This window comes from Meleagris gallopavo, chromosome 21 (genome assembly GCF_905368555.1).
Source record: "Meleagris gallopavo chromosome 21, MGAL_WU_HG_1.1, whole genome shotgun sequence".
In the NCBI taxonomy this organism is placed as follows: domain Eukaryota; kingdom Metazoa; phylum Chordata; class Aves; order Galliformes; family Phasianidae; genus Meleagris; species Meleagris gallopavo.
In genome coordinates, this window is record NC_139424.1 from 6,934,285 (window position 1) to 6,959,455 (window position 25,171).

The following is a 25,171-nucleotide window of genomic DNA, read 5'->3' on the forward strand; positions in this document are numbered from 1 at the left end:
AGCCCCTTGAACTAGTTGCAGATTTATGTCTCGATGGCTGGGCAAGTCTTTGGAAGCAAGTTTCAAGAGATGAAATGAGTGTTTATGAGCAGTTCTCATAAGTCTTTACTCCAGCCTGTTAAATTCTCTGTTGGGTTCTGAGTGTGGTTTTTGTTTTTCTTAGCAGCTGTAGGAATGCGTGCCCTCCCCTGAGATGCACACACAGCATGCATCAGTCTCTCCCCACATTGTGGCTGTGCTGCTTGCACAGGGGGCACATGTCATCTCCTTTGTGTTTTCCAGCGTCTGTAAGGAGGTAAAAGCAACAAGTGTCAGGACCAGGTGATGACACCAGTTTGCCTTCTCTTGGCAGTTTTCAGTGTACAAGAACAAAACCCTGTTTCAATTTGCTCAGCATACCGGAGGCAATGTGCTCGTTTCCTCTGGATTGCAGGAGGACCACGTGCCTCAGGTACAGAGCTGACTTCTTTATGCACACCTCCTCAGACCCTGGGAGAAGCAGTGCTGCGTGCTCCGTGGCCTGCAGAGGCATGTGCTGCAGCCAGGGGCTGGGACTGAGCACAGAGGCTGCATTAAATATGTTGAAAGGACCATTCTTTGGTTTGTGTTTAATTCACGTGCCTTTAAATGGGATAGAAAACCTTATTCCAAGAGGGGGCCAGGCTGGAGCCAAATGAGAAGTGGTGTTCATTTCTAATAGAGCTGTCCCTGTAGCTTGGTGGAGTGCTCCTTTCACTTATTGAACATGCCATGCGATAGCTGTGTGACACTAATGGATAAAGTGTTAACTTTCACATGATTCAGAAGATATTTCAGAGGAGACTTTCCTCCTCTGGAAAATGAATTATCAAGTGTTTCCAGCTTTTAGACTTTTTATTGTAATGCAGCTACATTCCAACAAAACCTCCTGGCAGATAGTTTGCTGATGTGTTTTTAAAGGAAGGTGTGTTATGTATCTTTGCTGGAGGAGCCTGCAGCTAGCACCATAACCCTGGTCATGGGGCTGGGTAGAAAAGGAGGGACAGAAGCCTTCCTAACAGTGGGAAACAAAGTGGAACTGGAGCTGGAAACATTATCAGAGCAGGAAAGCAAAATGGGATGAGTTACTGCAGAAAGCAGATTGTGAACGTGTGATTTTTGGATGTGTGGCTCCACTCCCTGAGTCCACATGGATCTGTGCTGTCTGGATAAGGGCAGGTGCACCACGGCTGCATGAGGGGGACCAGAAGTTTGCAGGAAAATAGCACAAAAATCCAAACCAGCTCTTTTCCATGCTAGATCTCCGTAAGTACTGCAAAGCTGTCCTGCAAAACTTCTGCTTTTGCTCACGTGCATGGGATCAGCAGAAGAGGCGTTGGTCTTCCAGCAGGATGACATCCTGCTAACAGTAGTCTGTGCTCTGTATGTTGTGTATTTTTGATTGAGAATTGATCGAGCGTAGAGCTTTTATTCAGAGGTTTCGTTTCCCTGCTCTAAATGCATATTGATCAGGAGTAAGCTCTACTTATTTTTCCACACTTAGTGAGTGGATGTGCACTGCAGTAACCTTAACCCCAATGGATCGTATCACCACAGTGCTTCCATGGAATATCTCAATCAGATCTTACAGAGCATTGTTGTAAAGTGGTTATGGAAGCACCAGTCCACTCGGGCTGAAACCCCACCCTACACCTTGTTGTAGGTTGGCTTTTGTTGTGCTGATGATCTTTTCTTTGTAACAGAACAGCTCCCCTTGCCATCCCACAGCCTGGGATGCTGTGAGGAACAGCTGTACATTCTTAAAGGTGAAAACTATTTGTGAGTTTTCTTTCCACTCTGACCTTGTTTCTTTTTCAGGCCCTGGAAGAAGCCCAGAAAGCCATTCAGCAACTCTTTGGTAAAATTAAGGATATTAAAGACAAGGCTGAAAAATCAGAACAAATGGTGAGTAGCAGTTCCCCCTTAGCCTTTAAAAGGGATAAAACACTGATTTTGCTTCAATCCTTGTTAAGAAGGGAACGTTTTTGTCTTTGGTTGTCATTTGCTGTCAAGCATGTGTTGAACCTGTACCCATGTCCTTGTGTTAACTTGGCTGTAGAGCTAATGTGGAGTTCAAAAGGGAAGAGAGAGCCCTTCTTGGCTCCTTACAGTTTTGGTGCTTGATATTTAGCCAGATTCCTGTTTTTTCATTCACTAGGTTAAAGAAATCACACGGGACATCAAGCAGCTGGATCACGCCAAGCGCCATCTGACCACCTCCATCACCACCCTCAACCACTTGCACATGCTGGCAGGGGGAGTGGACTCGTTGGAGTAAGCATGTGAATTTCTTTCACCCTGCTGAGCTCTTGATTTCAGAGCAGGCCTATAACAGCTGCTTATATCTCTGGAGGGAAGCTTACTTAATAGGTTGGGAATGAGAGTCTGGCTTCATGAAAGGGTAAGGCGGTCTGTTGAGTTAGGTGTCATCACCAAGGATGTGCTCTTCCGAGGTTTGGGGGACTCTTAGCAGTCTTAAACTACAGTGGGATCTCTCTTTCTAAAAGGTCTGCTCTAGTTCTGAAAACAAGTTCAAAGAAGCCTTGCAGCTTGTGCTGTGTACAAAGTGGGATTAGATGTTTCTAATAATCCTTCCTGGTTGTCTTTATTTATTTATTTTTTTTTTCTAATGTGCTTGAGGAACGCACAGGCTGAGGAGGTTCAGCTTTTACATGTTGCATCTGTGAAGCTGCAAGACCCAAGCACAGCCTGTTCTTGGATTGCAGCAAATTCTGCACGAACACTGGGTTGTTCGTGGTCAGAATTAAATTTTACTTGGGCTGCTGTCTCTGATGGAACGATCCGGAAGGTTGAAATAAAAATCAAGTTTATTGTCTATCAGTTCCCTGTGAAAATTATTAACAGAAAAGCCAAGGCTAATGGCTTTTCAGTGTAACAGTTCTTCTTGTGAAGCTTTAACTCACACTTTGTGTGCCATGATGAACAACATAACTCAGGTCATTACAGTGAAATAGCATTTACTGCCTCCGGACCCTTACTGGTGGTTTACACGTTCTTTGCCAAGTGTTTGTTTGGACATTTATGTTTTCTGAAGCGTTGTTAGATGTGTGCTGGATTGGTTTATTTTAGCATCAGTTAAGTGAAATTTTAATGCTGTATTGGAATGTTAATGAAGAGTTGTGTATTTTAGAAAAATGAATGTCAGTGGAGGCCATATGGATGAGGTAAGCTGGGAATTACCACCCAGGATTTTCATCAAACTCCCCTTTGTAAATGTTTAATTTCCTCTGCAGGGCTATGACCAGAAGGAGACAATACGGGGAAGTTGCCAACCTTCTACAAGGCGTTGTGAATGTGTTGGAGCACTTCAACAAATACATGGGGATTCCTCAGATTCGACAGCTTTCTGAAAGGTAAAACAATCAAGCACTGACTGCTCACATCCCTGCTGTGCTGGAAAGTTAGGCAAAGCATTAGGCAGAAGCAGTTCCTAAGGATGGAGGCCCTTTGAACCCATGGTTGTGGCAAACCCTGAGGTGAAGCTTTCTTTGCTTCCTTACCCTCAGTGATGCAGTTGGTGACAGGGTGAGTTGTAGTGCAGATCCAGCAGCAAGTGTCTACTGCTCTCAGCAGTAGAACGTGGCAGCTTGGTGTGACAAAGCCACCAGCTCTCTCAGGCCTTGGCTTTGATTTGTGACTTTGCATTTAGGTTTCTCAGAAACAGGGCCCTCCCTCTTCTAGGTAAGATATATCTGTCCCAGCCCAAACCTACTCTTCCCGCTTTACAGCAGGCTTCACTTCCCTTGCAGCACACGCCTGACGTTTACTTAACAGCCTGTTGTAGTGCTGAGCACAGCTCAGAGGTTAAAACCACTTATTAACATTAGGGATGAACCTTCTTAATAATGCAATCGTATCTGATAGCATTTCTTTCCAGCTTGCAAATTGCACATCTGTCACCACCATCCTGTTGATATGTGAGGTTACTTTGCTCATTACAGAGGTGGCTAGAGGAGTCTTCCAGGCACTAATTAATTTAGTGGTGACTCCCTTTGCTAAGATGGCAGCTGTACTGTGTAGTGATGGAAACAGTGTTTGAGTGATAACTGTAATAATTCTATGTCAATCTGTTGGACTTCCTTTGTGGTATGGATAGCTCTTCCAGAAAACCCAGATGGAATCCGTGACACTGAGCAAAATAAAGATCCACCCTAAATTGAGAGGGAGAGGTGGAGCCTTGTTTTAGCAAAGTAATGCCATAAGCATTTGCTTAAATGAGTATCAAAGAGAGATAAATTCAGAAGAGGGCTGACATTTGTTTAGGTTGTTGTCTGTTCTGACCTCATGCTCAGGAAGATAACTTGATTTATTTTCTTCCAGATTGGTAGTGACAGAAAGCTGCTGTCATTGGCCGTGGTAAGGCCACAGATAATTGAAGCCTCTGTGCAGAATTCTGGCTGGCTTTCCCCTTCTAATGGACAATTATTTAATGCTTTCATAGTTGCTGATAATTAAAGAGATACTGAGTCGCACCAGAGAGACTGGCAGAGGCGTGGAGGAAAACTTCCTTTGTTTTTGTCTCCTTTCAAGATGAGGGTCTGAAAAGCTCAAGACTCTCTCCTATTTTTAGCCTGCCTCTGCAGGGCTTTCCTTCCACTATTTACACAGCACGAGTTGCACCATCTGGTAGTGATAGAAGACGCTGCTGGTGGGGTGAGGAGGGCTGCACGGGTTGTGCTGGGAGCTCTGCACTGCTGACACCCAGGGCAGGTTCCTGCAGGGAGGTCTGTCTGAGGCCATGCCCAGTTGCAGGTTGGCTTCATGTGGAGGTGGGAGGGCCCAGCTTGGAGCTGACTTTCCTCTCTCTTTCCTTGGAAACACTTTCCTGATTCATGAAACATCAAAGGAAGTTTACCGGGCTTCTCTCAGTGCTATTTTCAGACTGAAATTGCTGGGGTTTGGTATCTCCTGGGGTTGGTTTAATAGTGCAGCTGAAGGCTCTTGTGAAGGCAAAAGTGCACGGGTAGGTTTTGGCACAGACAGTAACCAAAGTCTATTATATACAGTAAATCTATTATATGCAGTGCTGAACGAGCAGATTCTTTATTAAAGAGCCTTTCTTCCTTGGTGTGGATGAAGCAAAGCCAAATATAAACGGGAGGCCATGGGAAGAAGTGCCTGCTTGGTGTTGTTGGATGGGAGCTTTGTCATGAGGTGCTCGATTCAATCAAAGTTCCTGCTCCTGGATGCTGTGAAACTAATGATGTGTTTTCAGGGTTGCTGTCCACCTGCTCTGTAACCCTGAAAACAATCAAAAATGCCATTATAAGTATTCATTGGAAACCTGATTGCACACTTAGTTGGGTTCTTGTGAAGGTCCCATTGGGTATTCATGTTCAAAATAACACAGTTCACATGCAAAACTGAATATTTTCTTAATGATATTCTTAAAACAACTTCAAATTTGGTGTAATGGAAGCTCTTTGTCATAGCAGAAAGTGATATTTTGTTCTCAATTCCCTTCTGTTTTCCCTCTGTAGAAGGGAGCGTACAATTAGCGGTCACCAACCCACCCATGCACGCTGCTGAAGCCTGGCAGAGAGTGGAGAAAAGCTTGGAAAGTATTTCCAATAAAGATGATGCTAAGTTTGCCCCAGCAAAACGGGCTCGCTCAGCCCCTTTGCATCCCAACAAGATGCCAGGCATGGTGTAAGATTTCTGGTAGCTTTGGCTGAAGCAATTGTGGTTTCTAATAATTTATGTCATTTGAGATTTAAGTGTGAGGTTTGTTTTGTTTCGTGGGTGCTTTTTTTTTTTTTAATATTATTATTTTTGTGGTGGAGAAACAGAACAAAAGCCACTAATAGTAAAACAAAAGTCAGGAAAACAAAAATCTCTAACCCTCATGTAACCAAATGTTTGGGGGGAGGTTGGCTGCATGTACCTAAAGCTCCAGCTGCTTTGATTTCCCTGCCCTATCCTTACTGTGCAAAGCGTGCAAAAATGTGTTGAAACTTATTTTGCTGTTTTGCCATCGAGAGATTTATTTTTTTAAGCAGGTCAGGTTTAAAAAAAGATATTTCTCTTAGCATCCCAGCTCAGCAAGGCGTTCGTGCAAATTTCTTAATTGAAGGATATGAGAATCCCCATTAAGAATACCCTTAAGTACTTTCCTGAATCAAAGCCTAAAACAACAAAGCCTGTGGACATGGTTTTTAACTGCCTGACCGTGCCCCTCTTGAGTTTGTTGAGTCTTCAGGAATCTGGCTGCTGCTCTGCTGTTCAGTGCTTGCACTGCAGCTGCTGCCTGATGGGGAGTTCCACAGCTAATGGCTCCAGTTATTTATACAAACTCATTCATTCCTGTGAAATTCAAGACTTCTTGTTTCTTCATTGAAAAGATGCACTTTTTCAATCCATTTTAAGCAATTTTTTTGTTTTGTTTTGGAGGAGGATAAGAGGGCTTTGTTCTGTGATGCTTTCTCACATTAATTGCTGGGGCTTACTTGTGCAGTCTAAGCAGGATTATGGCTGTAGTTGTGGCTGCTGGGCTGAGTTCTCCTTGCTTAAATTTCTTGCTCCTTCTATTTCAGCATTTAGCTGAAAAATCTCTTTTGTTTTGCAGCTATGAGGGTGTTAGCTGTGGATCTCTACCTGGAAAGGTATTTGGGTTTCCAAACATTCCTGTGAAGCAGAGAGCTTAAGTGAGACTTGTGTCTGACATCACAGGCAGGAGGCTTTTCAAGCAGAACCTCCACAGAGAAATCCCAGATGAGACAGGTCGTACATACAGCTAAATCAGTTATAAAGTCACATTTCAACCATAGCTTTGGAACTTTCTCCATTTGGCAGCATTCATTTAGCCAGGCCTTTCTCCAGCATTGTCAGCTTAGCTCTTGGTGTTCCAGTGCAAACGAACCTGGAAGGGGCGGATTAAACAAACAGATTATTCCTTGTTGATGTTGAAGATTGGTAAACAAAAAAAAAAGCAAACAACAAATTCTTCCCACAGTCTGAACAAATGCCTTCACAAAACCCATCCTTTGAAACATATCAGTCTCAATGGAAAAATCTGCTGTTTTTGAGTAATCAGTTTAGTCCTTCAAGTGTTTCCAGCATTATAAAAAGTGATGGAAGAACTCAAGGGCTGCAGAGGGGTGTGAGGGCCTGACTGTTTGTTTTGGCTCTTTCCAGCATGTGTAGGCATTTCCATTTCTCTCGAAGTATCAATTAAGCCATATAGACTTTTATTTCTGGAAATTGGAAGCCTTATTGTCTCAGCTAAATAAAGAGCATGACTGTGGTCTCGTCAAACCTTTTCATCCATCTCATACCTCTGCTCTTACGCTTCTTAAATCGGGATTTATAGGATAAAACCGCAGCCAGCACCATTCACATGGATGCATTTAAAAATAGGTCGGTGCACCTGGAACTGTGAAAGGTTCATTATGAAGATTGAGACGTTCGTGTTAGAAACATGCTTTTTGAAACTCGATCAACATCCACAAATGTAAAGACCTGGCATTAAAGGCGCTGCGCTGATTTCTCAGCTGATTAACTGGCTGTTATTGAAATATTAAATTTCAGCAGCACGAGAGCATCAAGGACTTGTATTGATGCTGTACAGATGGAGTTGTCATCCTAGTGTCGTTCAGGGAGAAAATACTTTCACAGTTTTGACATAATGCCTTCTTAGTGTGGGTGGTTTTTTCTTTCAGACTGCTTTTTTTTGTCCTTTAAGAAAACCTTGTGGAGCTGCTAGCTTTTTCAGTCCCCTTCATAGCAAGGTGTGCAAAATGGAACAACGCTGTGTTTTTTCTGTTGTCATCAGGGTGAAGGCAGCACAGAATGAATTAGGACAGCAGATCCTGGCTGACTTTGAGGAAGCCTTTCCTTCCCAAGGTACAAAGGTAAAGTTCTCACTTGCTGCAAACTTGCCAACAGAATTGTCCTCAGCTTCTATCTCATTTTACTTCTAGATCATCATGGTGACTTTCAAAGTCAGACTATTGTTAGAGCACACCTGTTGTAGTGAGGTCTGCATGCTAGTCAAGGAATACCCCAAACACTGTGTATGTGACCATATAGGCCTCAGTGGGGCCATGAACCCTTAGCATCTAACCCAGGTGTGTCTCTCCACATTACTGCTTATTTGTCAGACACAAAAGGTCTGTGCATATCTAGGGGAAGCCAAGCACCAGCTGTCTGTTGACACGCTGCCATCAAATTTGTCTCTGGTTTACTCAGCACAGATACAGATCTGGGCAAATGCTAAGGCAGCAAGCGTGCTTCCCTCAAATTATGAATCCAAACGTTTGGGAGCAATATGGGAGTAGGTGTGAAATACATTTTATTCTAAAGAAAATGCCAGTTCTGTCTTCCAAAATACCAGCTCTACTGGTTTCTTCACAAAACTAACAGAAGTACAAAAAGGAGGAAAGTAGTTGGAACAGATTCTTGGTGAAGGGCAGATCTGTGTGTACATGAAGCAGCTTCAAAAGAGCATTGTTTTGTGTGTTTTTTTTTAAATGCTTCTAAATCTTTTGTATTCTCCACTGTCAATCATCTTCATATGGGCCAAAACAGACCAGCAGGTGCTGCTTTGTTTTGCAAGCTGATCATCCCTAGGCTATATTTTCCACGTTTGTTTGGCCTTCCTTTTGCAGAAAAGAGGTTGTCCCATGGCAGCCCCTTCCCTTTAGCTGCTTTTCAGAATATCTAGGACAATGAAAGGGTTTACAGAAGGGATGGGATGACTGTTCTTATTTGTGGAAGGAGATTGCAGTACTTCTGCAGTAATCGAGCCACAAAACAACTTTTATGGCCGGGGAAATGGAGGGAGCTCAATTTTCATCCAACAGAAGAAAGATGGTTAAGTGATAACACTGAGAGCATGAAAAGAGAGTAATGGAAAAGGATTAAAACAAGGTAACGTGGATGCAGTACAATTTACAATTGCCCTTTCTGTTGTTTAACCTTAAATCATCTGTTTGTTTTGACAGAGACCCAGTGGACCCAGCAATGTCCTGCGTGATGCGTGTCTCGTCGCCAATGTCCTGGATCCCAGAATCAAGCAGGAAATCATCAAGAAATTTATTAAACAACACCTCTCAGAGTATCTGGTCCTTTTCCAGGAAAATCAAGATGTAAGGAAAGCATTGTGAGCTACATAGGGATGTTGTAAATGCTGCTGCAGAGCAAAACGCAAAGTTCATGGTTTCCGCAGCTTTTTGTAGCAGTCTGGGTTTGACCTGAGGGCTGGGAGCACTGACATGGACAGGCTGGTGGGTTGGGAGGCTACCAGAATGACTTCCTCTCCTCTTAGAGCTTAAGTTCAGAGGTCTGCACTGTAACAAATAAATAAATTCAAGTTAGATGTGCTTTCTGCCCTCTGAAGTGCTGGAAATTTATTCTGATAGTTGCAAACCCAAAAATCTTAAAACAACACTAAGAGGAGGAAAAGAGGGGGTGGGGGACTCCAGGAAACGGATCAGTCTTTGTAGTTAATTTTTAAGCTTCTTGTCATGATGATAGAAACATTCCATCCTGTGCATGTTGCAAGAACTCCTTTAGAAGTATGTAGGAACACAACCCCAGAGTTTGAAAAACAGTTGGTTTTTGGGAATCCAGGAGTTCCTGCATTCTCATCCCGCTGTTCTTTGAACCTCTCTGCGAAATAAAGCGGATGGTAGGACAGAACGGATTATTATTGGGCTGAGTTTTCAGCAGTACCTTCGCGCAAGAGGAGATTTTCAGTCTAGCATGAATTTGAGCACTTCTCGAATTATTAGCAGCTGCTGCTGTTAAAGGCGGTGTTCTCCTCCTCAGGTCGCCTGGCTGGATAAGATCGACAGGCGCTACGCGTGGATCAAACGTCAGCTGGTGGACTATGAGGAGAAGTACGGGCGCATGTTCCCCCAGGAGTGGTGCATGACGGAGCGCATCGCTGTGGAGTTCTGCCACGTCACCAGGTAGGCTCGTGGTGCTCCCCAGCAGAACCACGCTCCTTGAGAAGAGGATTGGCATCTCTTCTGCCAAACAGGACACACAGCTGTGCGATCTTAAAGGTAGCATCCAGATATCTGTGTAGAATTGCCCGTGGTTAAGAGCAAGAGTGAAAAACTTGAGGAGTTGTTGAAGAGAGCATCTTAAGAATTAGCTTGATTTATGTGATGGAAAGTGTTGCTAGGGAATAGAATGAGTAGCCATCTTAAGTTTTGGATCTTTCTCTTTATAGAAAACCAGGTTGTTTTTCCTGTTTTGTCACCCTCTTTCAGGACAGAGCTTGCCAAGATAATGCGTACAAGAGCAAAGGAAATTGAAGTGAAATTGCTTCTGTTTGCAATCCAGAGGACAACCAACTTTGAAGGACTTCTGGCTAAGCGCTTCTCAGGCTGCACTCTGGCTGATGGCACAGTGGTAAGGGGGTTTCTAAAGAACAGACCCACAGCTTCTTAGGGGGAAAAAAGGGCCCAACTCACACATGGCTGCGGTAGAGGGAGACCTGAAAAGATGTCACCTGCAGCCTCCCCTGGCAGGTAGAACATTTAGTGTGACTGTGCTCAGTGGGTTGTAGTTGGGAAGGAAGCTACAAAGATTGTGTACTTTTTTGGTTCTCCTGGGCACTGCTGTTTGCAACTGAAGCCACACTGGTATGGAAAGCCACAAAATAGTTATGGTGTGGTGACTGCATCATAATGTTTGTTTTCTGCGTGTTGATGACACGTTATAACCAAAAGTTGTCTCTTTTGTTCATTTCTTGTTACCACATGTTTACCACAAGGTACCAGCTTTCAATCCCACATTCTCTTGGGTTAGTTTTTCTTGTAGGGCCATTGATAACTTCCATTTTTCAGTGTCTCGTTTGGCAGATTGTAAAGGCAGAGCCAAGAGAACCTCCTCTGTGAATTTCTCTGGGGTCATCTCCATGCTTTTTCAGCCTGAAATCTCAGGCAGGTGCTCTGCCAACTGAGTGCCTGGGAGCATGGAGCACACGTGTGACTCAGAAGCTGCTGGTTTGAGGTTCACTGCTCTGTCCAGCTGGTGTCTGGAAGCCTACTTAGATGTGCTAATTCCCCCTACAAGATAAGCCTGCTGGGCCTGGTTGTTATTTGTTGTGGATCAGTAGGTGCTGCTAATTAAAAAAGGAAGTCCTGTAAGGTTTTCCTCCTGGCTGAATTTAAATCTCTCAAGAATACAGCCTTATTTTTATGACAAATTTCATACCAAATTTGCAGCTTTAATTAGATTTACTTCACTGGTTTGTTGTTATCCCTACGGAAAAGGTAGGCACAGAAGCTTTTGTAACAGAACAAACAGAAGGGGAGGATGTATGTGGCTTGAAAAAAAAGAAAAAGTATTTCTCCTTCCCTCTTTGTGATGTGCCCTCAGGCTTTGACACTGGATGTGTGGTGGGGCCAGTGAAGGGACTGCTTATTCCCATTAGCCCACACTAGAAACTGTTTCCTCAAGAAAAGATGCACCCACAGCCCTGAGCAGGAGCACTTGGTCCCCTTTTCAGTGTGGCTTTGCAGCTTCCCCACAGTTGAGTACTTCCACAGCTCTGGTCCTTTACTGAGGAATAACCAGAGGCCAATGCTCTGCTCTGCCTCTTAAGCTTTCTGGGCTCTGGAGTGTGGGCTTTGAGGGGGTGGAAATTTCTCATCAAAATGCCCCTTCCAGGGATGATTAAGTGAGTGAGTGTGAGCATAGAGAGCTTCACAGCTCAAATGCTGAAGAAGAGGTCTGCAGTTGCCTCTGTGCTTGGAGAAGTCAGACTGCTGTACAGTGCTTTAAGGTCTCAGTAAAGCAGCACATGGCTGCAGTGTGTGGACAGGAGACAAAGCAGGCTGTTCTCTAAGGAGCTTCATTTTTTGGTGTGTTCTTTACAGAAGAAGCCAGAAGCACCTCCTCCTTCTACCAACCCGTTTCTAGAGGATGAAACTGGGACGGAGACGGATGAGATTGTAATTGAAAAAAGTGATACAGACAAAGTAAGTCTTCAGAGCTTTCCACTTGTCAGTGAGTCAGTCTCTGTGTCAGAATCTCTGGTGGTATCTAAGCTTTTCCAATGACATTGATTGGAAAGGTTTGTTTTCACAGCAATTAATTTAGCACAGTTTTGGTTCCCTGGGCAGCATGCTAGCTCCCAGTATGACTGATTTGCTGCGGCTCATTTCACTGAAACCAAAGCAATCTTTATTTCAGTTAATAGTGCAGGGACAGTCCCACCATGCGAGTAGGATTCTGTTCTCGCTCATGCAGCAACAGCTCAAATGTAACTGCAGGATTTCTTTTGAAGAAAGAGGACCTACCATGGCTGGGTGTTCAGATCCCAGAAAGACCTCCTGCTACATGGAGCTGCAATTCATATTTTGCCTTGTCAGCCAAGGAAACTAAGTCTGGAGTCATCAGACACCTCGTTGAACTTTCAAATGTCAGTTTTAGACTTTTGCTCCAAAGATATTACTTCTAGGATTTATATTTGTGGTGTTTTTCATCCGCTGCCTCTGTGTTGCAGGTAACACCTAACTGCTTGTAAAAGCACTGAGTTTCCAAAGCCTTCTGCAAATATTAAAGGAGTGAATAGTGAGCACTTTTGTTTTAATTGGCATGGATGTCAAAGTGTGTGAGCTCTCCATTTTTTACTCAGCAGACAGGCATTCTCTAAGCATTCAGTTCTATGTTGCTTGGGACAGGTAACCTCTCTTTGCTCAGTGACTTCACGGTATAATTCCAGGTGGTATCCTGATCCATGATGAGGGCTCTAGGACCTACTCACACCCATGTCCCAATAATTTGTGGGGTGGTAGCTCACTTTTCAGCAGAGTTGGGTGTTATCCATCTGGATTTTTACATAAGCGGGGCAGCCTTCTGCCCTCCATCGAACACCCCAATAGTTGATTTCCAAAATGCCAGCAGCTGCTTAGTGCTGGTGGGTTGATGGTGGAGGGCTCATCTGCTGCTGGCACCGGCTGAAGAAGAGAAGAGAAAGGAAGTGTTGAAGATGAGGAGTTCTGAGTGGTAGAGCTGCCCCAAGTCCTGAGAATTCTCTTGTGAGTGTAAGAGGGAACACAAGAGAGAGGGGGGGAAAAATCCATGTTAAAAAGAACCTCTTTGAGTGATCCTAGCAGTTAGATTTAAACTGTTTACTTTGGATGGTAATGAAAGGAAACCGGGCCAGCTGCAGGCCTCCTTACTGTGACAACAGTAACCTTTTATTATTTCCATCAAACTCGAGGAGGAAATAGCTTAAACATCTGCAGCTTTTGGACAGGATTGCACACACCAAAATACAGCTTCAGCGCTACTGTTAAAAGATTTAGTATTCTCTCCACCAGACGTGCTGGGAGCAGCGTGATGCAAAGACACACTCACACAAAAAAGCAGTTGTGCTTTAGGATTCGGCTTTTCCAGCCTGGTAAATCATAAATATAATGAATGGGCAACCTTGTGCTGGCACTGCCATTGCCGAGGCTTGGCAGCTGGAAGGTTTCTGTAATTACCACCTATTGTTTTCCTTCCAGCTCTGATGAGCACGTGCATCTGGCAGAAACAGGCAGGACTGGCAGAGGACTGGGGCAGGGAGTGCTGGGCAGTGACTTTCTTCCAGTGCTGTAGAACTATTCTGCAGTCCTGCTGCTGCTGGGGAGGTGAATGAAGCAAGGCTCCCGGGGCTGCCTGCCCTCCATGAAACCATTCTTGCTTTAAGTTTGCAGCCATAGGTTCATATCCCTTGTGTCTTCGAGTCTGAATTATTCCTGAGAAATCCGTGCCTTGCAATTTCTGCAAACAGCTCGGTGCCACCATTCCTGTTATTTAAGAGAGGGTGTCCTTTAGGCTCTCTTGTTTTGCTTTTTTTAATGCTTTAAAAAAAAAAAAATCAGCTGGAAAAAATCGTATCTTTGTTGGCTGAGAGCTGATCCTGTCTCTTTGGAATGGAACTCTTGCCTCTCTGCACAGAGTTCTTTGCAGGCAGCGAAAAACTGTCAGTTCTCCAGCAAGCAGAGAATTGTTTGTCATCTCAAAAATAAAATGTGGCTGTAGGGCAAAGCTTAAAGCCTCTGTCCGGCCTGATGCATGTACATATTTAAGCATGGGAGTAGTCCCAATGGCTTCAGTGAGATGTGCTTGGCCACTTTACAGAGCACAGTGCTAAACTAAAACTCAACTGGATGGCTCCCAAACGGCATATGTGCTTAATACTCTAAATGTGACTTCAGAGTAGAATTCTGCATCCCCAGAAACATGTTTTACAGTGAAAGCAATCCTGTAATGTTGCCTGGATGATTCCAAGTGCAGTAATTACATTCCGTTTATCTAAATAATATTCATTCAGATGTAGTCTGTAGTTATTTTCCTTAATGTTCCAAAACATAGGGATTTTTTCAAGGTTACTTGCAGATAACTGCTGCGTTTCATTTCAGTGGTGACTACTTCTGCTTGAAGAGAGCAGTGAGGTTTCCTTATTTACAAACTGCATTAAGCTTTTCTTCCCTACTGATATCTTTTAGCACGGAAAAGTCTTCCCTTGAAGGATAGAGGGGTATTTTACAAGTAAAAAAATAACTCTGTGGAATGCTGATGGCTCTTTCAGAGCGAGGGAGGCTGGGACACACTGACCTTGTCTATTCTGCCTTTGGTTATTTGTCAACAAATTTCAGTGCTGTATTTCTGAACGCTCAGATCCTCCATGCTGCTGCTGCATTATGATTTCTCCTAGATCTTGCAGAGCAGGTTCAAAGCCAACGCTGTAATTGCTTTCTTACAGCCAAAGAAGCCAAAAGTCCCGGACAATCCTTTCCATGGCATTGTTTCCAAGTGCTTCGAGCCTCACCTTTATGTGTATATCGAGTCCCAAGACAAGTGAGTAATGGCATCCTCTTCCAGTTTTGTTTGCTTTTGAATGTGCTTTGCTGTTGCATTGTTCTGGGTCTGTATGCAAGCTACAGAAGGTGCATTTCTTGAAAGTTTGCTTTCTTATTTTCAGTTCACGAGCAAAACTCATGGTTGGAGGGCAGTAAAGAAATGCTGAGCATTCCGAGGGCTGTGGATGTTGGTTTCAGCTGAAATTGCCAAAGCCTGCAGGAATGATGCCCGCTGCCTTTCTGTGGAAGAGGCTTTAGTGTTTCTGAAATTGCTCCTGCTCCCTCTGCAATTCCCCCTGCAGACATAGGGCTTCCTTCTGTCTCACATTTTCCACAAATAGTAGGTTTGCTCATTCTGTAAAATACACAAATGGCTTCGTGGCAGAGGAGCTTCAAGGTTTGCTTTAAAGAAAGAAGTTATTTGAGATTTTCAGATGAAAGCTGTGTAGATGAGCTGGCTGTGAGATAACATTATCATTGGTCACAGATTAGGGCTTTGTCAGAGGTTTTAATCCCTAGAACCCTACTTCATTTTCCTCTGACTTACAGCAAAATAACTTCAATGAAAGGAGCTTTCAGCTTGCAACTTGGAGAAGTTTTTAGAGCTCTCATCGCATTTTTTTTTTGTGCAACTTGATTCACACCAGGATTTAAAAACCATCTCTGTGACAACTGCAGTGTCAACTGGAAGAGGAGATAGCTGAAAAAGGTTGAATGCAATCATTTAGGGTGGGTTAGTGGCTGGAAAAATAAAGTCAGGTGGCTGCCTCGTGTACCTCAGCTATCTGTGCCCTTCTGTCTTCCATGAATTTACGCACAAGTGTGCCTAAGTCAAAGCTCAGAGTCTTGATTTTGTCCATACTGCAAGATATTCATCCTGAGAAAGGATTATGCCTAATAATGAAAATTACAATTGCACACAATAGTTTGTTGTGCTGACGTTGGGTTTCAGTCTGTTGTAAAACAAAAGGAAGCAGATTTTTTTCCTCTTTCTCAGTGATCCAAGCACTAACTTGTTTGAATATTTCTGCCCATCTCACTGGGGGCCATTTTAATCCCCATTTTGGTAATTCTACCCCATTGTGCTCCCAATCCTTTCAGTTGCTTTTATTTTTTTCCTTTTCCTTTTCAATCCTGAGATGTTTTATATTAGCTTTATAGCCACAGGCTGAAAGGAGTTCAAAGAGAAACTGCCACAGTATTCCCCATGCTGCCCTGGCTGCCAAAAATTGCTTTTCTTTGATTCTTCACTCTTCTTCCCCCTTTGAAATTGTGAGGAATCTGTTACTGATGTCTGAAAATGAGGAGTTCCTTAGATAACTGTATGCTGGGGTTCTGGGTAAAGGAGGCAGTGTGGCAGTTCACCGTTGGCTTAAGTCTGTGGCAGAAAGCTGCCTGGTCCTTTTCTCCTGAAAAATTGTTTCCATACCCATTTAAAGAAACACGGTGCCAAAATGTTTCAGGTGTCTCCTGTTAAATCTCTATAGAAGAGCTTTAAAGATGCTGTTCTCCACTCATAACTGCAGTGTAAATATCAGATTTCTTAACAGTGAAGCAGATTTCATTTCTTTCCCCACAGGGATATACGTCCTCAGCTCTTCCTTGTGATCTGCTGGAGCAATAGATGTGTACATGTGTGAGCTAAGCCCTTCTGCTGGAGCAATGGCTCTGCTGGGTCTGCAGTGCTGAGAGGGAGGAGCTGTGTGCAAGCATGCTGAAGTGCTTGTGTTTATTCAGATTGTTTAGAAAACTGGCACTTTCTCTTTGCAGCATTGTGAACAAAGGGACTTCCATAACACCCAGCCCGTGGAAAATATCCTGCCAGTGATCCAAGCTATCTCAGAGCCATTGGCTTTCCCCCTTGCCAACTGTTCACACCACTCAACAGATCGAGAGACTGAGCACTGTGTTCTTCTTTCTGAAGAGTGTGTAGTTCCTCTTGTGATGGCCAGAGATGCAGAAAAATCACTGAATAGATTGAGAGAAATTTAAAAGAGGAATAATAGGAAAGGGAGGGCTTGGAAGCCAGAAGACAATTCTGTTCATATGATTTCATTTCATGTTTTTTCCTGGTTAAGTTTGGGCACTTCTTGCTCCCAGTAGGTATGCTACTGTTAGGAAGTATCGCATCTGCACTACCAGAGAACAGAGCCTTTTTGCAGAACCTGCATGGAGAGAATGCTCATTTTCTATTGCTCTCCTGCCTTCTTTGTGTTTCCTCTCCCAGTAGGTTTTTCTGCCAAATGGTTTGTGCTTCCATTGTCCAACCAACACATTCACAAAAGGCTGTCAGCCTTCATATTGTCTTTGGGCCAACTGAAACTAAGGAGAAAGAATCATTGACATCAGGTGTGTGCGCAGTATCCTGATGTTTTGCTTGTTTCCATCTTGCAATAAAATGAGCACATTCTTTGCCTTTGCCAGGCACTTTGTCCAGGTTAGGATCAGAAGAAGCACAAAGTTCTGGCACTGTTCTCCCAGCTATTTTGGCCAGCTGCGTTTGCCTGTGCACCCCATTGACAAGACCTCAGGGCTGGGGGAGAGAACCAGAGAAATGCAGATACATTTCACTTTGCCTCAGAATGGAGGAGAGCATGTGGAGTAAACATAATGAAAAGCCATTGACATTCCTCACTGTGCCCTGAGAGCCTGAAAAAAACACGTGGCTGGTGAGTGCTAAGAAAGCTCCACTTTGTTGCACAGATGGAGTAAAGTGCAGATGCAGAGGTAGAGATGCAGCTGTTTAATTTAGTGGGACTTTTGACAAGGGGCAAGCCACGTCTGCTTTGCTAGGGAACCTGAAGGAATGCTGCAGCTCATAGCACATGTGAGCCCTCCTGCAGCACCATCTGTGTGGTTGGCGTACAGCCATGGGGGAAGGGAGATTTTGCTTCATTGTGGTCAAGTACAATCAGTGCTTCAGTTCACTGTTCAATTGCTCATGCCAGTGTAGAGATCTGTCACATCAGTTCAGCGGCCTGATGGTTTTACAGTTCTTGTTGGAACTGTGTAGTTGTGGAATCAGAGCTGCGAGAAGTCCTCAAAGCAGAAAGCAGCCATCTACCTGAATAGCTTCTGAGCCAAGTTCAAGCTTGGGAGTCTTGCTTCACACTTTGGAGCCCTGGCATTGCCAGCACAGCTGTGTAGATTAGCCTGGCCCAGACAGATCGTCTGTGGTAGGAGCTCATCCTTTTGGTGCAGCAGTCTGTGTGTTTACTGGGGAAGAGTCACATCATCTTTCCTTCTGGACCTCTGCCATGCTTAGAAGTGTTTTTGTCACTATGAAACGATGGAGAGAAGCTTACTGTTGCCTAAAGACCAAGATGTTTGAGTAAGGACCAGGTTATAACAAATCACTGGAGACAATAGTAGGTGGTTTTCAGGCAGAACCACATGATGGCTAATGGTGTGCCATCTCAAGCACATCCCTTTGAAAGCTGAATTCTGGAGGTCACTGATCTGCAGAGTCTGCCTGCTGCTTCTGCTGGTGCCAGCAATGAAATCTGAGCATAACCTTCATGCGCTTGCTTCAAACGCACCAACGCAGCGCTCACTGCCGCACAAGGCTTGTGCTGAGATGAGAATGGGCTGGAATACCTGACTGCTAGAATGTGTTTATTGGTGTCGTAAGACAGGGCATCTCCCCAACATTTTAAAGTATCTTTCCATGGTTTCTCTGTGACAGGAATCTCAGCGAGCTGATCGACAGGTTTGTGGCTGACTTCAAGGCTCAAGGGCCTCCCAAGCCCAACGTGGATGAAGGAGGAGCCGTCCTGCCCAGCTGTGCTGACCTCTTTGTGTATTACAAGAAGTGCATGGTGCAGTGCTCCCAGCTCAGCACAGGTGAACCCATGATAGCCCTGACCACCATCTTCCAGAAGTACCTTCGGGAGTATGCCTGGAAAATCCTGTCTGGCAACCTGCCCAAGTGAGTTGAGCTTCCCAAATGCTGCAGCACGGTCTGGTGAGACATTCCAGTGAGGAGCAGATGCTTTGTGAAGATAATTAATAAATACAAACTTATTAACGCTTAGTTTTTGCTGTTACAGAAACCACGTAGCAGCACTGTGGCTTCATTTACAGCAAGGGACCAAATGGTCGCTCATGGCTTGGTTTCTTTGTTCATTTTGTTTTCTTTTAAGGGTTGCTAGAAGTTAGCTTTATATTTGGCTTTGGTTAGCAGTCAGATTTACAGTTTGTTGAAGTTCCTTTTGAAATACCAGCCCAAGACTTCTGCTCCTTGGGTGAAAAAAAATAACATTGTGACTTTCAGCTCTGTTGTGTTAAAAGCTCAGCGTCGTGCCCAGATACAGTAATTTGTAATGAAGATGGTTTATTTGTGTGATGCCAGAGTGCTCACCTGTAGCTTTGTGCTCTATGAAGTTGTATAAATGCATGAATTAATTATGAAGATGTAAATGCAGTGAAAATAAAGGAAATCATGTGTAGGTCATTACTCAGGTCTTTGAGATGCAGTCACCTTAACTACAGATAACTTTGTACGCTATTTACCATCTTTGGTTGTTTCCTTGTAAAGCTGGAACCATCAGAATGAGTTTTCTGAAGCCAGTAAAGCCTTTCACAGATGGAAGAGAGAGGACTGTGTCCAGAGAATTGGAAAGATAAATTTAATGTGCATTCTCCATTAGACATCAGTTGCATTCTTTGTACTTGTATTTTTGGTGTGCTCCATTTTTGCTGTCCAAGATAAATAGTGGTGTCCTATTTTTTTTAATGGATTTGGATTATTAATCGTTGAGGTGTAGGGAATTTCTTGACCCTGAACTAGAGTTAGAGTTCTTTCTTTGTTGATACACAGCAGTTAATCACTGGAACAGAGTGGAAAAAAGCCACATCTTCTATAATTTACTGTGTTGATATTATCAGTTTTTTAAAATGGGTTACCAAAGTTTCAAATGTGTGTTGACATCTGTTTGGTATTGAGAAGATAAATATGAGAAGGAACCTGATAAGCATTGAGATTTTCCTGTAATCTTTAATTAGATTTTGAGTAAGTGACAGTGAAGGTGAAGTTAGCTGGAGAAAGCTGCATTCGATCTACATCCTAACCTAACATGTTGTGAATAACTGAACTGTCCTTTTGCCTGAAGTTTTGCTATCCAGTTCTGTCTGTTTTTCTAAAAGATACTTCCTAACCAAAATAGCAATTGCATGTTTGATGCACGAAAAGTTATACACTGCCCTTTGTTGCATGAGGCATTGGACTTAATGGTCACGAAGACTTTTTATGGCACTGAAGTAATTTTGCAGTACGTATCTGTGTACACATGAAAGCTTTACAGCTTTTGTCTTTTTTCCAGGACAACTAGCAGCAGTGGTGGGCTTACCATCACTAGTTTGCTGAAAGAAAAGGAAGGCTCTGAAGTAGCCAAGTTTACTTTAGAGGAGCTCTGCCTCATTTGCAGTATCCTTAGCACTGCAGAGTACTGCTTGGCAACGACTCAGCAGGTGAGCTTTCCTCTCCTGCACTTCTGAGGTGACACCCAGGGTTCACTGACTGAATTGTGGATGCAGTTTGATCACAGTTTAGGTTTTAAGAAGCTGACTTTTCCAGGATGCAAGTAGGAATTCTGATCTTTCTGTTGCTTTTTTGTTTTCTAACAGCTGGAAGAGAAACTCAAAGAAAAAGTGGATGCAAGTCTGGTGGAGAGAATCAACCTAACAGGAGAGACTGACACCTTCAGCATGTACGTGGAGCAGATGCATCCTCCCACAGTATATCAAACAAACATCCTCATTTGTCAGCCAGATGGTGCTGGAGTAATTTAACCCAAAAATCCCAGTGTCGTAGGGCCCACTCAGACATGCAGTCTAGGTATAGGCATTTCCTTGGTGAAGGAATGGTCCGGAGCTGCAGTAGTACAGACATCAGATGTAGTTGTTCCCCATCATCCTAGCCAAAGGAACGAGAGCACTGGAAAGAGGAGAGGAAATAGTGAGTTTCCATTTGAAACATCATTTGCATCTTGGCAGCTCTGTGAGGTAGCTGTTACATTTCAGAAAAGGAAGCTATTTCAGTACATTCCTTCCTGCTTTAACTTCCCACTGTTAATCAGCAGCCTTGTCAGTATGATCAAACCCCGTTTCAGATGACATAAAAGACCGATTCAATCTTACATTCAGGGATTGTAATTGAGAGAAGATTATCATTCATTAAAATAACTTTTCATGTAATGATGCTAAAAATATTCTCCTCTAGCATCATTTGCTCTCCACTACCATCAACACATAGAATACTTTTTGAAAGAAGTAAATTGAGGCAAAAAAAAAAAAATTGTTTTGCCTCATGTCAGACAAAAGCAAACCTTAGCAAAGACGGGGGAATAATCTGGATTGCCAGTTCTCCCTTAATCTAAGATTCAGCCCAGATAGCAGCAAGATTAAATTTTTTTCAGAAGACTTCCTTCCTGTGATAGCTCTTGTCTCACTCCAGTGGGCAGGATTCACTGGATCTCCATCCAGGTTTTTCATGTGGTGTTGGGCTTTGCTCCATGCTGCACACTCCCTTTCCTCTAGATAATTCTCAGACCTTTTTAAGAGTGAATCCTTGACTGCAAAATAGGGCTGTTATGTCCACTAAGCCAAAGCAAGCAAGTTAACTGGGAGTAGAACTAAAATAACACCATGCAATGGAATTTTTCCTATCATGAGCAAGGCAAGAGTGAGTTCTGCATTTTCCTGTGACCTGTCAGGAGATATTTTGTCACTGCTCAGTTTCAGCAGTGGCTGCCATGCAATGAAGTTGGTCCTAGGCAGCTAATACTGCGTGTTTTGGAAACTGTTTTAATGTATAGCTTGTATTTGCTGTTTTAAGACATCTTTAAAGTTAAACTGTCAGGCCTGATGTGATGTATCTTGTAGCAAAGACCTTTTAATTGAGGTTCAGTCTGTTCCAGAGGAGAGCACTTTGTTCAGTCTGCTGTCAGTTTAAGTCATAGCTATAAAACTCTCTTTGGCGTTCGCTCCTTCAGCATCAAACAAGTTGTTTCTCCTGAGATTTGACATTCTGTTACTCAGGGTCATAAAGAAAATAAAATGTTGCTGCTTACGTACCCTGGGAAGGGTTTATTTCATCACAGATAGTGTGGAGCTACCTCCAAACACTTTTACAGCAATGGGCTGGGAGGTTTTTACCTCTGTGGTAGGTAAGCATTTTTGGAGGGAGGCTCTTGAAGCTCAACTGAGGGAAAATTGCTGTCATTTAAATCTCTGCCCTGCTCTGTTGTGAGGCTACGGGTGGCCTTTAGAGTCCCTTTGAACTCCTGAACTTTGTAGGCTCTGTTAGAATGCAGGCTGCTTGCTTATGGCCTGGGCTTTCCTCACTACAAACTCCTGTGTATCTGCCTGGAATTGTATGGGTTTCATTCCCTGCTGCTGAAGTACTGCTCTATGCTGTCTGGAGTGAAGGTTTCGAGTGGCTTCCAGCATAACCAGCATCAAAGCTCTCGTGGTGTGTTGTGATGCATTGCATTTACAACACATTTGCTGCTTTACAGCAGGTGTGTTTAGTTTGAAATGTAGGCAAATAGGTTTCTCTTCCCATTTGCAACCTTTCAGTCAGCTATAAAAATGTCCTCTCTTGTGCAGCTCCTGGTGAACAACATGCAGATTTTCCTGGGTTCTTTTCAGTACAAGTTGTAGCCATGTGAATGCACAGCATAATGCCAAGTTCATCTAATAGGTTTTCTTCCTTCCACAGCCAAATAAACCAGTTTTGACACTGAATACTGTCCTAAAACTTATGCTTAATTCTTTCTCCAGTGTGATTTCCAACAGCATACAGCTGCTAGTGCAGGACTTGGATGCAGCCTGTGACCCTGCCCTGACTGCTATGAGCAAGGTAAGGGTGGATTTGTCTGGGGAGAGGTAACCTTAACATGCACATCATTTACTTAGAGGTCCTGTTTGCTGTGATTGCTTGATTTCATTCTTTACTCTGAGTCTTACCATATATTGATTGCTTTTTGCTTCTTGCAGCAGCAATTACTGTAGCTATAAATATATCTTTCACTCCAAAATCTAAAATTCATGTTAGAGCTTTTATTCTTTTGCAGCTCTTTAAACACACAAACAACTGAATACTTTGTGTATCTACCTCAGACTCCCCAGTGCTAACGCTAGTGAGAGTCCTCAAGATGCAGAGAACTTTTTTTAGCATGAAATTTCAAATGTGCATTCTCTTTTGCTGCCTTGCTTGAATTCCGTGAGGAGGAGTTTCACTTGGCTGCTGGTTTGTTGGCTGTTAGATGGAGACAGTCAGAGGGTAATGTGGAATTGGGATATTGAGCCCTAATGCTTCTGTGCTCCTCCCGAGGATGTATGGAGCCATTCCTAGAGAGGCCCACATGAGCTGAGCTGAAGGATTTGATTGCAGTTATGCTGTTGGCTTTTATGTGTTTGAAATGCAGAGCTGTGTTTTCTTGCCAAAGTCTTGTGAAAACCCAGAGGGCTCTGGACAAAGGTGAAGACAACAAAAGTGAATTGAACTTGTTTTTGTTTTTGTTTGTAAAGCAGAAATATTAAATGTAGATCTCCATTTTGGTAGGATCGTGCCTTGAATTTTGCTAACTTTTTGCTTTATGATATAGTCCAGCTGTCACTAGCCCCACCACCCCCAGCTAACACTGGAAGTGGAATGCAGCTAGCAAGAGAGCTTGCACAAGTCCCCTACAGAAAGGGGATTTTTTCCCCAGTAAAATAACACCATTAGGAAGGGCTCAGTACTTCAGGTGTCGTTTCTTTGCCATGACAGTTCCTTACATCCTCCTGAACCCACCCAGCATAGCAGAGCTGGAATCACTTGGCTCTGTTTATACCCAAGTAAACCACAGCCTTGGGAAAGCAGCAGCTGGTGAGCCATTTATTTTTGTCTTTGGAAAACTAGTAAGATGCAGCATATGTGATGGGACTGATGATTTATAAACAAGCGAAGTGCTATAAAATTAACTAAATAAATACTTGTCACTTGTGCACACATTTCCCTATTCTCTTTATACAAGTTTTACTAAACCTGGGTATGGTGCAAGAGTTTTTCCCTCACCCCCTTCTTCCCTTTCTTTAACATTTAGTATTTGGAAGTGTAAAATCTCAGCCTGTATTAAAAGCTGTTGGGCTGACCCGTCCCAGGTTTCTGTAACGTGAAGATGTGTCTATCTCAAGGCTGCTGCTCCATTAGGGCTCTCCCATTGTTCAGTTCCTCCTCATTTATTTCGCTCTGATGTCCAGCCCTGATGCCCAGAACGGAACAGGGCTGATCCTTTCTTTGAATCTGATGTACGTTTGTGAATAGATGATGGAAATTCTGCCAAGAAATGGCTTGCTGCCACACAGTACTTCTTGTGGATAACAAAGTGCTGTGAACGTGTTGTGGCATTTAATTCCCTGGTGTGCTTTTTAATTCTTGGGATGAGAAGCAGCTCATCTGCATGAGGTATTTTTGCCCCAATTAAGCTTATGGGTTGCACTGGATAAGGTTTCATTTATTTGCTGAATTAAACATCGATTTATATGTAAAACTGCACGCAGAACAGGGACTGGGGAATATTTCAGTGACTCAAGTAGATTGCTTGCTGCTTTTAGATTTTGCTGAAAACCTTTTGGCACAGCTGTAATTTCTCACTTCCTTACAATTGAATGGACAGCAGCAAGCCTTTAAAAGCACAGCTTTAACATCTCCAATGCATACAAGGAAAACCCGAGAGCAGAGAGATCAGAGCTGCCAGCTGCTAATTAAAGTCAGCAGGAGCATGTTGAAGCCTGGATCCAGGTGCTCCCTGCCCCCAGCCTTCACTTTGCTCCCTCCTCGTGCACTGATCCGGGGCTGTGGGTGCTCCCTGTGCCCTGTGATGCTGAGCTGGCAGTGGGATGCTGCACAGGGAGATGTGGTTCATCCCCAGTGAATCCACAGCGTGACCCGTTTTGCTGCAGACACAGGATCTGGTGGTTCCTCTGCTCTCATCCTCTGGGTGATTTTCAGCTAGTGTATGTAAACTATGTGGATATCCCAAGAAAAACATACAATGGGGGAAAAAGAGGTATAAATTGAAAATGTCAGGAACAAAGCTTTACCAGAAGAGTTGGGCTCATATTTCTTTTGATGACTTTTCAGTATGTGTACGATTTCTTGCATTGCAGCTACTGTTTTTTTTTTTTTTTTGCTGGTGAAATACACACAAAAAGGGCTATTTTTGCTGTCCGAGCTTTAAAGTCTCAGTTGTAAAGTATTGCTTTTGGAGCGAAAACCAACAAAATGAAAAAGGTTACTCTGTTGTTGTAATAAGTCAGCTCAGCAGTCCCTTCCCACT

The 25,171-nt window shown here is 43.5% G+C and overlaps 1 protein-coding gene across 3 annotated transcripts in view; it reads left to right on the top strand.

Annotated features, from left to right (window-relative positions):
- The window catches only part of VPS53 (VPS53 subunit of GARP complex), a 49,193-nt gene that overhangs the window by 12,491 nt on the left and 11,531 nt on the right, over window positions 1-25,171 (top strand). For 2 of the 3 annotated variants that reach the window (XR_014887640.1, XM_085241014.1), the window contains exons 5-17: window positions 1,837-1,923; window positions 2,177-2,292; window positions 3,273-3,392; window positions 7,811-7,889; window positions 8,982-9,125; window positions 9,808-9,950; window positions 10,257-10,398; window positions 11,871-11,972; window positions 14,750-14,844; window positions 18,532-18,774; window positions 20,168-20,315; window positions 20,472-20,554; window positions 22,629-22,707. Coding sequence is in view for 2 of the 3 variants with exons in the window: in XM_085241014.1 (XP_085097140.1) it covers window positions 1,837-1,923; window positions 2,177-2,292; window positions 3,273-3,392; window positions 7,811-7,889; window positions 8,982-9,125; window positions 9,808-9,950; window positions 10,257-10,398; window positions 11,871-11,972; window positions 14,750-14,844; window positions 18,532-18,774; window positions 20,168-20,315; window positions 20,472-20,554; window positions 22,629-22,707 (1,581 nt within the window). In the remaining variant the exon portion in view is untranslated. The remainder of the gene's footprint in view (window positions 1-1,836; window positions 1,924-2,176; window positions 2,293-3,272; window positions 3,393-7,810; window positions 7,890-8,981; window positions 9,126-9,807; window positions 9,951-10,256; window positions 10,399-11,870; window positions 11,973-14,749; window positions 14,845-18,531; window positions 18,775-20,167; window positions 20,316-20,471; window positions 20,555-22,628; window positions 22,708-25,171) is intronic. The other variant, XM_085241015.1, reaches the window with a different exon arrangement.